The sequence below is a fragment of the Ceratotherium simum genome, chromosome 14 (genome assembly GCF_057802395.1).
Source record: "Ceratotherium simum simum isolate JZ-2026a chromosome 14, ASM5780239v1, whole genome shotgun sequence".
NCBI lineage: Eukaryota > Metazoa > Chordata > Mammalia > Perissodactyla > Rhinocerotidae > Ceratotherium > Ceratotherium simum.
The window spans coordinates 36,222,218-36,235,861 of NC_141913.1; the positions used below are offsets into that span (position 1 = coordinate 36,222,218).

The 13,644-nt window shown below is 37.3% G+C and overlaps 1 protein-coding gene across 9 annotated transcripts in view; it reads right to left on the reverse strand.

The window, feature by feature from the left end:
- PIAS2 (protein inhibitor of activated STAT 2) overlaps positions 1-13,644 on the reverse strand; it is a 100,158-nt gene that overhangs the window by 69,165 nt on the left and 17,349 nt on the right. For all 9 annotated transcript variants that reach the window (XR_015554317.1, XM_087439175.1, XM_087439176.1 and 6 more), the window contains one exon: positions 4,070-4,544. Coding sequence is in view for 8 of the 9 variants with exons in the window: in XM_087439175.1 (XP_087295301.1) it covers positions 4,070-4,544 (475 nt within the window). In the remaining variant the exon portion in view is untranslated. The remainder of the gene's footprint in view (positions 1-4,069; positions 4,545-13,644) is intronic.

Below are 13,644 nucleotides of genomic sequence, written 5' to 3' on the forward strand. Positions count from 1 at the left end.
GTTTGTTTTATAGATTAGGGGATCATCCATTTGTTACAGTAAAACCTTAGCTACAGAAAACCTCATATTTTCTAAATGCCAATTTGTCATTTTAAATGCTAAAATATTTTTATTTTAACCACTTTGAATAGAAATAATTCCAAACTATATAATAATGCATCTGCTTAAACAGAATATACTCATCGTGGTTGTTTTCTGGTTGGTTGGTTGGTTGGTTTTTAGCATCAATACAGGTGTAATGCTTTAACAGCGATTCTCTCAATACTAAAGGGCTATCGGTTTCAATATCCCAAGAGGTTTTGGAATAACATTTTTTGACCTCTTGTGTCTGTTTTTTCCACCATGGCTCTTCCAGTCTGTCCCATGATGTCAATTAATTCCTGCTCAGGGATGTCAATTAATTCCTGCTCAGTAATATGTTGATGGCTTAGCAATTACTCGAGAATACACAGACTGGCTTGTGGATGTCAAGAACGTGTGCCTTGAAAAATGGATTTGAGGGCCGGCCCTGTGGCTTGGTGGTTAAGTGAGCGCACTGCGATGCTGGAGGCCCGGGTTCTGATCCCGGGCGTGCATCGAGGCACCACTTCTCTGTCCATCCTGAGGCCGAGTCCCACATACAGCAACTAGAAGGATGTGCAGCTATGACATACAACTATCTACTGGGGCTTGGGGGGAAAAAAATAAAATAAATAAAATCTTTAAAAAAAAAAAAGAAAAGAAAAATGGATTTGATATCTCTTTTGACTCCTGAGGATTTTTAATTCTCATTTCCCAAATGTAAACAAGTTTCTCCATAGCAGTGTTCTAAAGAAATGGATTTTGCCAGAATTTTTATTTTCATAAGTATTTTCAACATCATAAAAAGCAAATGGTTAAAAATTAAGGCAACTTCTGAATGTCAATACATTGCCTTAGACATTTTGACACTAAAATTTTTCAATTAAAGGTCATTACTGGAAATGATTAATTTTTTTCCACTTTTATTTGACAGACTATATAGTATTATGTTGATTTTTTAACTTTCTACTTCAAAGTCTAAAAGCGCATTACTTAAATTACTGTTTTATCAATCTGACATAAGACTGTATACATTAAGAAAATTCTTTTCTTTTTCTCTTTAGGGAAGGCAGGATAAGGAAATGTTTTAAGCTCTGTTTTAAAACAAGAATCAGTTTATAAAGTTTATGAAAACAATTAACAGGCGGGACTCCTGAAAAACATATGAATAGCTTTTAGCTCAAGGGTAAAAAGCTGTTTTATAAGCCCTCAGGTTATATGTATTTTTTTGTGTGTGTGAGGAAAATTAGCCCTGAGCTAACATCTGTCACCAAACTTCCTCTTTTTGCTGAGGAAGACTGGCTCTGGGTAACATCTGTGCCCATCTTCCTCTACTTTATATGGGACGCCACCACAGCATGGCTTGACAAGTGGTGCGTTGGTGCGCGCCCAGGATCCAAACCTGCTAACCCTGGGCTGCCGCAGTGGAGCACGTGCACTTAACTGCTACGCCACCAGGCTGGCCCCATATACGTATTTCTTACATTCTAATTTAAACTATGAGCAAAAGGCAAGTTTTTCTTAGCCACTTTTCAACACAAAATATCTACGGCATTATTTTACCTAAGCCAAATGAGATACAAAAGCTTTATTTTAGTAAACTTATAAAAAGCTTACTACTTTCCTTTAACTTTATTGAGGTTAATGAAAGAGAAACTCTACAAAGAATACAGAAAAGCAAGAAAACTCCTATTTCTATTTCTGAACAAGTAGGAAAGTAAGGAAAGAAAAAGCACAAAGCCTCTCCAGGGTTTACCCCTCGGCATACCACTGATGCTAATGAGTAGAGAAAACACTGCTCCATCTTCTCTCAGTCTCCAGTCTTCTTTGTAGGCACTGAACCATGTCTCAAACATCTTCCACTGTAACCACACCCCATGGGCCCTCTTCTCTTCTCAGTCTCACCTCAACCATGTTCCTGAGGAGTCCCATGACGTAGGGTCACCTAAGCACATCACCAGTCTGAATCTTTCTCAAAGCACATCACCAGTCTGAATCTTTCTCAAAATACATACAAAGAAATTTGCATAGGGCCGGCCCTGTGGCTTGGTGGTTAAGTGAGCGCGCTCCACTGCTGGCGACCCGGGTTCGGATCCCGGGCTCACACCGACGCGCTGCTTCTCCGGCCATGCTGAGGCCGCGTCCCACATACAGCAACTAGAAGGATGTGCAGCTATGACACACAGCTATCTACTGGGGCTTTGGGGGGAAAAATAAATAAATAAAATCTTTAAAAAAAAAAAAAAAGAAATTTGCATAATGGCTGAGAAAGAAGCACGTGAATGAGTCATGATATTGTGCATTGGTATCAACCAAAAACTATGACAAAGGGAGAAATAAAAAAATTATGGAAACATTTTAACCAGATAAAAATGAACTAGTAAAAAAAAGTTAAAAATGAAAGTAAAACCATAAAAGAAAAGCAACTGAGTAATAAACATTTAAAATGTTTGCTCCTATCATTAATTTTAAAAATGAAAAATCTAAACAAGATACAAGTTTCCACTTATCAAAAAATTGCAGGGCCGGCACAGTGCTTAAGTTCACACACTCTGCTTCAGCAGCCCAGGGTTCGCAGGTTCAGATCCCAGGCGTGGACCTACACCACTCATCAAGTCGTGCTGTGGCAGCAACTCATATACAAAATAGAGGAAGATGGGCACAGATGTTAACTCAGGGCCACTCTTTCTCAAGCAAAAAGAGGAAGACTGGCGCGGCATGTGTTAGCTCAGGGATAATCTTCCTCATCAAAAAAAATTTTTTAAATCGCAAAGATTTGTTTTTCTTTTTTATTTATTTATTTTTTGGTGAGGAAGATCAGCCCTGAGATACCATCCGATGCCGATCCTCCTATTTTTTTGCCAAGGAAGACTGGCCCTGAGCTAACATCTGTGCCCATCTTTCTCTACTTTATATGGGACACCGCCACAGCATGGCATGACAAGTGGTGCGTGAGTGCAAGCCCAGGATCCGAACCCGCAAACTCCGGGCCGCTGAAGCCGAGCGCACGCACTTAACCGCTTGAGCCACTGGGCCGGCTCCAGATTTGTCTTAACATCTAATAAAAGCAGGAAGTAAGGTGCAATGAGAGACATTCCCTCACTTTGTGTAATTTAAACCGGCACAGCTCTTCTGGAAACTAATTTAGCAATATGTTATCAAGAGTCTAAAATGTTCTTAACTCTTTGATGCAATAATTCTACTCACAGGACTTTGTACAAATAATAAAATGTGAACAAATACAGCATCCTTATTTCAGATTGACACACTCTACTTACTTGGCTCAATATCACTAAATAAAAACAAAGCAAGGAGAAAGGGCCTGAGAAAAGCATAGCCACCTTGCCTGCCACCAATCAGGACATACTGAGCCCATTAACCAGCCCAGCCCCTCAAAATTTCCTTTTGGCTCAACCAAGATGTACTGCAGTATAATCCTATAAAAAAAGGAAAAAAAAGCACACTGAGACATTTAAGAGAGTTTTCAAATGACTTGAAACAAAAAGAGTTTTCTCAGGGTAGAAAAAAAATAATCTCCCAGGTTAACAAATTTTTACCTAGGCTGACGACTTCTGTGTAGTAATAAATTTTATTAAATTTTCTGAGGAGTCGATGGATATTAAACAAAAAGCTAAAAAACATGTGTGTTACACTCCCTGTTCCATTCTAGAAAAAACTTAGGTATAAATGTTTTATTTCTTTAAAAGCTACATTGCACAGAAACTAAGTCTCTGTAAAAATATCAAAACGCAGAATCAAAGGCAGTAAGTAAAATTTGTGTCTGTTCTCATATACACAGAAGCAATTTGAGTTTTAACCATAACAAGAATGGTCAAATGATGAATTAACAGTTTTATATTAGATTTCAGTCACGGTTGCCAATATTTTTTTATCTATACATTTAAACATTTGACATTAATGCCTCAATTTTATAATATTAAAGGCAAGTCATTCATCAACAGCTTACTTACTCCCTTGTCCAGAAGAAAGTGATTTCTCTAACACTTACCTAAACTTGTGGGCTTGATGAGAACATCAAGGACATCATAAAAGGGCAAATTTTTTAACTGCACATCAGGATGGACAGGAGGAATTGGGGGAGATGGCTGCTGCATCTCAAATGTGGGCTTAGTATCTTGAAGCAGCACAGAACCAACAGGAGAGGACGGTGAGTGAGGTGTAACTGAAGTGGAAGGCAACGAGTGGATTCCAGCCACGGCCAAGTCAGGTTCTACAGGTGATGAGCTACCATCCAAATTGAAAACCGATGATTTGATTGTGGATAAATCAGAAAGTCCTTCAAGAGTCCTTGGGTATCGGCGTCTATACAATTCTCGGATTTTAATCTGAACCGCAGGGCTGCAGCCACTCTTCAATAAATGCAACGCCCTCATCAGGAGGTCATGTTTGCGTCCACTTTTATTCCGTCCAGCAAAGCCTAGTAACACTTGAAGTTCAGAAACCCTAAAACTAGAAACCATATTCTAAAAGGAAAGAAAAAAAAAAGGACATAAGCCAGTAGTCACCCTCAAGCATATAAAAACCCTATCTAATATATACTGTAAAATCTGGTTTTTCCAGCATTCTATCAACTGGCATGTGCTAGTAACCAGCATTTTCACACACCACTTAGAATCATTCCTGTTTATACAGCCACTCCCCCCACCAAAATCACATTCAAGTTATGGTGTTATCTTTTGTTGTACTCTTAATTTTGGTAATCTATGGTCTATCGGTTTCTATTAACCACCTCATTATCTGATTATGCTCAAGTGTAAAACCATATTTGCTCTATTACTATGAAATTTATAACCAATGAAAATGTTCCTTTTCAAAACTAAGCCCTACCAACACACAATGTAATGTCTGTTACAATATTATCAATTAACCAAGCAAAAAATTCAATTTTTGCAACACTATATGCATAACTTCTGATGCTAAGTGGTAAATCTACAAAATCAAGACAGAATTGTGATCCAAAATCCAATGAATTTTTCACCCCATTTCAAATACTAAAGAACAGACAACATGAGAAAATAAGGATATTTTTAAAAAATTACATACATCTTACTTAGCAAGCTTCTAAAACAAATGAAACTCCCAACTGAGTATCCAATGAGAAAAAGACCTTTGAAGAGCAAGGAAATAAGTGGTCATAAATCTTAAAGGGCAAGACTCTCACTTCTACTGATTTGTTCTTGGGTATACAATGAAGGTTACAAGCAGTTCCTCCTTCACACCTCACCATCTATTTACTCAACAGAACCTAGTAAATACTTTTAAGAACTTGGTACCTCATAAATCCACCTACTTAGTGATTTTCAAGCAAAAGTTCACCTCTGAACTCAGAGGTAAACCACACTTGGGTCAGATTTACTTGTACACATGTGAACCATCTAGCCAGAAAGAGAAGTAAGACTTGCAGCTGACCAAAAGCCCTTTCAGAAACCTACCCTTTCAGAAATCGACACTAAGGAAACTTTCCCTACAGTGCTGCACGCTCCACAGCTACCTGGGATTCCTTCTCAACCTGGGAGGTAAGCAGGGGCAATACCTACAGCTGGCACTGATTCATAATAATTCCTCTGTTCTGCACTTGAAGTCTCACTGATAGCCCAGAAGCAACTATTTAAAACTCTGCTTGTCAGGAACAATACTTGCTAGTTTCCTAAAATGCAAACAAATTTAAATATATCAAAGTAATCTGCATGTACAAGCTGTATCATAATTCTATTTCATATAATGTCTCCATATTTCATACTGTACAAGTCAAAGAATATTAAGTTGTAATCCTTGCAACCATTTTTTATACTCTCAATCAGCGCTGTACAATAGAAATTGGAACTACATATATAATTGTAAATCTTCTAGTAGCCATATTAAAATAAAATTTTAATTAATTTTGATAATATGCTTTATTTAACCCAATATATCAAAAGTATTATTTCAATATTTTTAAATCACAAAAATTAATTACATAATCAACTTTTTAAAGTGTCAATGAGATATTTTTGCATACTAAGTCTTCAATATCCAGTGTTTTACAGTTAGAGCACATCTCAATTTGGACTAACCACACTGGACGGTGAAGCTCTAAATCACACTCTAAATGCAACATATATCACAATGCCATGGTCATTATACTTCAACTTGCTTCATTTCCTCCATGTGTTAAGATGAAGATTTTATTTATCTTACCCATATGCTATGGAAATCAAGAAAATTCTTGGCCTATCTCATGACACACCAGTTACAGTTTACTCAAGGTTTCACACATAAAAAAACTATGATAGCTTTTCAGGAAGTATCTTCCCAAGCAAGAAATGCAATGCATCTTTCCCAAAGTCCCCAATCCTAATAAATACTTCAAGTGAAATTTGCTTATTTACAGTAGCATAAGCAACATTAAATCATAGAGAACACTAACACCAACAAAGCCAGTTATACGATTCAAGATATCATTGATGCTTTCTAAAGAAATCAAACTAACTTGGAATTCATTACTTTGTTTCCCTCCTTCCTCTTATTTTCAGATATTCTTACTTTTAAGGAAACTTATTTTACAGAAGTGACAAAACAGAACACAAAGTCACCGTAAGCTTGGCTCTCAAAAAGGAATTTCTGGGAAGTCTCATATCACTTATTTCCAATGGTAACTTTATTTGGCAAAGAATGCTAATGCAATTGGCTCTATTAGCTATTGTAAATGTAAAAACAAAAAGGAAGAAAGAGGTAAAGGCTTAGAACTATGAATGTTGAATCACGAGATTCTGAAGCAAAAAAGAAATCCCCTGATTTGGGGAAGAGCAAAGCACACAACAGCAGACAGGAGAGTCTTTGCATTGCAAAATGCTGCAAAGAGAAAGGACTGCCAAGCACTGGCCCAAAGATGATAGCTTTGAGAGTCAATGGTGTCCTGTGGAAAACTTCACAACAGCAATCAGTAGGTGTATGTATGTCTGGTCCTAGCATCAAGACTAAGGACACCGGGAAAGTCACTTCATCCCTCTGGTCATCAACTTCTATTTAAAAACAAACAACAACAAAAACTCTCCTTTATTTAGCACTTACTACTCAGATACTCTCTAAGGAGCTTACTAAGTCAAATTCTATGAATATGTTTTTCTTGACAAACCTTGCTAGGTCCCATCTCTTCTTAAAGTGATGGCTATTTTTTTTTTAAATTCAGCCTTCAACCAAGTTTCAGCCATCACCAGGTAGGGTGAGCCTGCTATTAATACTACCAAGAATGATTTGAGCTACTGTTCTCCACCCACCTCTTAAGTCTACATCTTTAATATAAATTTTTTTTCAAGTGAGTTTTATCCAGTCCATCCTGCTGCTAAATAAATTTTACTAAGCCCTCAAAGATGGAATTCTGTTCCTTAAACTATTCAAGAGAATAAAAGCCATAAAGTCAAATACATGTTAGAAGACAAACAGAAAAATCTGTTGAACACAAAACACAAAATTTTTAACATACGCAAATTATTAGTTTTCAAACTTCAACAGGGAGTCCACTCATACAACCAAAATTTTAGACAAAAGCCTGATGAATAGGGGGCCTAGTAAATCACCTATTCTTTCTCATTTCCTGATATGGACCATAAGAAGTCTTTTTCTAACACATTAACGTTTCCTGTGAGTACAGACACAAAATCCCTCAATGTACTCAAATATAGTTTAATTTAGGAAAATAAAAATGGTTTAACATAAACTTATTAAATTACTTGGTTAAGATGATCTCTATCCTTAAGTCACATATTTCAATATTTATGGATAAAGTTACACTTATATGGGGTTTCCTTTAAAATTATTTGCGGGATCTCAAATAGCCAAAGCAATCTTGAGAAAGAAGAAAAAAGCTGGAGGCATCACGCTGTCTGATTTCAAACTATATTACAAAGCTATAGCAACAAAACACTAAGGTATCATGGGGCCGCCCGGTGGTGTAGTGGTTAAGTTTGCACACACAGCTTTGTCAGCTCAGGGTTTGCAGTTTCAGATCCCGAGCGTGGACCGACACACCGCTTGTCAAGCCATGTTGTGGCGGCATCCCATATAAAGTAGAGGAAGATGGGCACAGATGTTAGCCCAGGGCCGATCTTCCTCAGCAAAAAGAGGAGGATTGGCAATGGATATTAGCTCAGGGCTAATCTTCCTCACAAAAAAAAAAAAACAAAAACAAAAACCAGTGAGGTATCAGCATAAATCAGACACAAAGATCAATGGAACAGAATAGAGAGCCCAGAAATAAACCCATACATGTATGGTCAATTAACTTACAACGAAGGAGCCAAGAATATACAATGGGAAAAGGATGGTCTCTTCAATAAATGATGCTGGGAAAACTGAACAACCACATGCAAAAAAATGAAACTAGACCACTATCTTACACCATACACAAAAATTAACTCAAAATGGATTAGAGACTTGAATGTAAGACCTGAAACCATAAAACTAGGAGAAAACATAGGCAGTAAACTCCCTGACACAGGTCTTGGCGATGATTTTTTTAATCTGACACCTAAAGCAAAAGAAACAAAAGCCAAAAAGCCAGTTGGGACTACATCAAACTAAAAAGCTTCCGCACAGCAAAGGAAACCATCAGCAAAATGAAAAGGCAACCTACTGAATGGGAGAAAATATTTGCAAACTATCTGATAAGGGGTTAATATCCAAAATACATAAAGAACTCATAAAATTCAATAGCCAAAAAAAAAATCCAAATAAAAAATGGGCAGAAGATCCAAACAGACATTTTTCCAAAGAAGACATAGAGATGGCCAACAGGTACATGAAAAGATGCTCAACATCACTAATCATCAGGGAAATGTAAATCAAAACCACAATGAGATATCATCTCACACCTGTTAGAATGGCAACTATCAAAAAGACAAGAAATAACAAGTGTTGGCAACGATGTGGAGAAAAGGGAACCCTTCTGCACTGTTGGTGGGAATGTAAATTAGTGTGGCCCCTATGTAAAATAGAATGCAAGTTCCCCCAAAAAATTAAAAATAGAACTACCATATGATCCAGCAATTCCACTTCTGGGTATTTATCCGAAGAAGACAAAAACACTAACTTGAAACGACATATGCACCCCTATGTTCATTGTAACATTATTTAGAATAGCCAAGATATGGAAACAACCTAAGTGTCCATGGATGGATGAATGGATAAAAAAGCTGTGGCATATATATATATAATGGAATATTATTCAGCCATAAAGAAAATGAAATCCTGCCACCTGTGACAACATGGATGGACCTGGAGGGCACTATGCTAAGTGAAATAAGTCAGACAAAGAAAAACAAATACCATATGATCTCATACTTATATGTGGAATCTAAAAACAAAAACAATACAGAGAACAGATTGATGGTTTCCAGAGGCACGTGGGTGGCACATGGCTGTTGTGGGTAGTAGAAATGGGTGAAGGGAGTCAAAAGGTATAAACTTCCAGTTATACAACGAACAAGTCATGCGGATGTATTGTATGGCACGGTGACCGTAGTTTAGAATACCGTACTGCATATCTGAAAGTTGCTAAAAGAGTAGATCTTAAAAGTTCTCATCACAGGGGAAAAAAAATTATTTTTCTAACTATGTAAAGTGATGGATGTTAATCCCACTTATTGTGGTGATCACTACACAACATATAAATATCAAATCATCATGTTGTACACCTGAAACTAATGTAATTATATTATTATATCTCAATTCAATTATAACACAATCTAAAAAATAATAAAAAATAAAACATTATTTGAAATTTGAAAAAAAAATCATTTGGGGGGAATGGGTAGGGACATACATGAAAAGATCAGAGTTGGTAACTGCTAAAGCTGAGTATTGGGTACATGGGGAGTTCTCCACCTTTGTAAATGTAAAAATGTTTCCATGATTAAAAAGTTTATTCAAATAGGAAAAACTGGTTGTGGGGTATATGGCAACTCTCTGTTCTATCTTCCCAACTTTACTATAAATCTAAAAGTATTCTAGATTTAATTACACAAAAAATGTTACTTTGAAGGTAGGGAAAAAGAGATTATAGCCTAAATACCATTTTCCACAAAAGGAGCCCAGGCTCCTCAAGGAAATGACTAATTGCAAGTCTGGGTAGAAAATACACAAGATGAGCCTAGAACATTTTATCATACCAGAAAGCAAAGAAGTTATCAAAGACTACTTATCAGAAGGACACAGAAAACAGCCCAGTAGCCCAAGATAAGACAATGTGAGCATCAAAAAGAACAATAACTGCGTCGATTTCAAACATATCAAATATATTAAAAAATCATTTGTTCATGATACTTAAAAAAACAACTCACTGATCTCCTTTAGAGGATATTGGAGAACAAACTCATTATTATTCCGAAAATTGTTAAAACAAGGAAAACAATACAAAAAGCTTTATTGGTTAAAAGAAAGCCATATTGTCACTGACTAGGTGCCCCGAGGAACTCAAGGGTGGGTCTGGAAGCATTTAACTGTGTTTCCAAATTGCTTTTTTTCCCTTTTTGCTATGTTAAGGAGATGCAACCACCAACCACCCAGAACCAGACCAAGCCTCACCACAAGAGCTACGCCCATGACCTTTGCCTTATTTTTAATGCTAAGATCTCTCCAGGAGGAGCTTAGGTCTTCTCACCATAACCTGCAGTGTATATGGAAGCATGTTTTCCAACTGAGCCTGAGCAAGTGAATATCCACCTCTACCTTTTGAATATTCATTCCCCATCTAAAATAAAAGGTCCTTGCTTCCCTTTGTTCAGGGACACCATGACTTTGGAAATGATTTCTCATGGTCTCTTATTTGCCACAAATACACTTTACAAGACAAATTCCACTGGTGTAGAGTCTCATTTAACTCGCAGGAGGTGAGCCCACTTGGTTCAGTGACAATATGATTATCTGGCTAAACGTTAGAAGGGCATTTGATAAAATCCTATCCATTCCTGATAAAACGTCTCAACAAACAGGAATAGAAAGAAACTGTGCTAACATGATAAAGGGTATCTATCAGAAATCAATAGCAAATATCATACTTAAAGATGAAACAGCAGATCATGAAGACCTATAAAACATATATTATGTCGTCACTCAGAATTATTCCAGACCGTCTAGAAAATAAAAATTTAAAAAGAAGTTAACATTTAGGAGCCAGCCCCGTGGCATAGCGGTTAAGTGCGTGCGCTCGGCTGCTGGCGGCCTGGGTTCGGATCCCGGGAGCGAACCGAGGCACTGCTTGTCACGCCATGCTGTGGCGGCATCCCATATGAAGTAAAGGAAGATGGGCACAGATGTTAGCCCAGGGCCAGTCTTCCTCAGCAAAAAGAGGAGGATCAGGGCCGGCCCCATGGCTTAGCGGTTAAGTGCGCGTGCTCTGCTGCTGGTGGCCCGGGTTCAGATCCCGGGCGAGCACCAACGCACCGCTTCTCCGGCCATGCTGAGGCCGCATCCCACATGCAGCAACTAGAAGGATGTGCAGCTATGACATACAACTATCTACTGGGGCTTTGGGGGAAATAAATAAATAAATAAATAAAATTTAAAAAAAAAAAAAAAGAGGAGGATCAGCATGGATGTTAGCTCAAAGCTGATCTTACAAAAATAAATAAATACCTTTAAAATTAAAAAAAAAGTTAACATTTATAATTTACAAATGATAGGACTTTTTACATTGGAAATATAAGAGAATCCACTGAAAAATTAGACCCAATAATAATAAATAAGTCAACAAAATTTGTTGAATTTTCTATACATCAAATAATTTTCAAATGACTGATAAGGAAAAAGAATATCTTAAAAAATAAATCTAACTAAAAAATATAAAATGCAAAGGCATAAATTAAAAAATTTTGCAAGAGCTACATAAAAAAATATCACAGGACATAAAAGAACCCTTGAATAAATTAAAGAATATATCATGTTACTAGATAAAAATAGTAAATACTGAAAAGATGTCAAATATCCCCAAATAAAGTTATAACTATAACAAAATTCCAATGAATGACTAGTGAGTTAAAGAGCTTGACAGATCAAACTTATAATAAAGAATTAAATAAAATATATAATACGGCAGGTGGTGATAAATACAATGGACAAAAATAAAGGCAGAAAGGAAACAGGGAGTGAAGAGGTAGAGGATTTGCAATTTTAAAGAGAGATGGTCTCACTGAGAAGGTAACTGAATAAGTAACTGAAGGAGTAAGAAAACACCCAATGGGGGGGGGGGGGGGGCGGCCCGGGGTTCGCCGGTTCGGATCCCGGGCGCGCACCGACACACCACTTGGCAAGCCATGCTGTGGCAGCGTCCCATATAAAGTGGAGGAAGATGGGCATGGATGTTAGCCCAGGGCCAGTCTTCCTCAGCAAAAAGAGGAGGATTGGCAGATGTTAGCTCAGGGCCGATCTTCCTCACAAAAAAAAAAAAAAAAGAAAGAAAGCACCCAATGGACATCTGAGGAAAAACATTCCAAGGCACAGGACGCAGCAGGTACAAAAGTCCTGAAGAGGAAAGTATGCCTAACACACTGAAGGGACAGTAAAAAGCCCATCACTGCTGAATGGAGAGTAATCTAGAGGAATGAGTACTAAGATAACAGAATGATGAGCAAAGACAATGACAAACCCGGGGAGGGGGTGATTAGCCTAAACAAACACTTACTGTAAAAATTATAGTATAACTGGGGAGGCTAAGAACAGACAGAACAAAAATGCTGGGCAATAATGGCATGCACATAAGTTGGTAGGATGGTGAGCAGTTTAAAGTATGCTACAGGTGCGAAAGGAAAAGATAATAATTTTAGACTCACATACATATATTTAAAATTTCAAGAGAAAATTTAAGAAAACTTCAAGAGTCTGTGAGAAAGCAAAAAAAAGTATATAATTTCACAACTAGTAAAATGGGGAAAACACGAGAAAGCAAGAAGGAAAAAAGTCAACCCAAAAGGTGGCAAGAAAACAGATGGGGAAACAAAACAGACAAAGTAGAAGAGCACAAAATGAAAGGGTAAAAATAAATGCAAATATATTCATAATCCCAACAAATAAAAATGAAATAAACTCTCCAATTAAAAGAGCAAGATGAAGGGAAATCACCACAGAAACTGCAGACATCAACAAGATAATATGGGAATACTAAGAACAACTCTACACACATGAATTTGGCAACTTAGATGAAAAAGACCAATTCCTTGGAAAATACAACCAAAACTCACCCAACATGAAATAGATAATTTGAATATCCCTCTAAATACTGAGGGAATTTAATTCATAATTTTAAAACTCCCAGAAAAGATATTACCAGGCCCAGATGATTTTTTTTTCTTTTTTTGGTAAGGAAGATTAGCCCTGAGGTAACATCTGTTGCCAATCCTCCTCTTTTTGCTGAGGAAGATTGGCCCTGGGCTAACATCCATGCCCATCTTCCTCTACTTTATATGTGGAATGCCTGCCACAGCATGGCTTGATAAGCGGTGCGTAGGTCTGTGCCCGGGATCCGAACCTGCAAACCCAGAGCCACCAAAGCAGAGCATGTGAACTTAACCACTACGCCATCAGGCCGGCTCC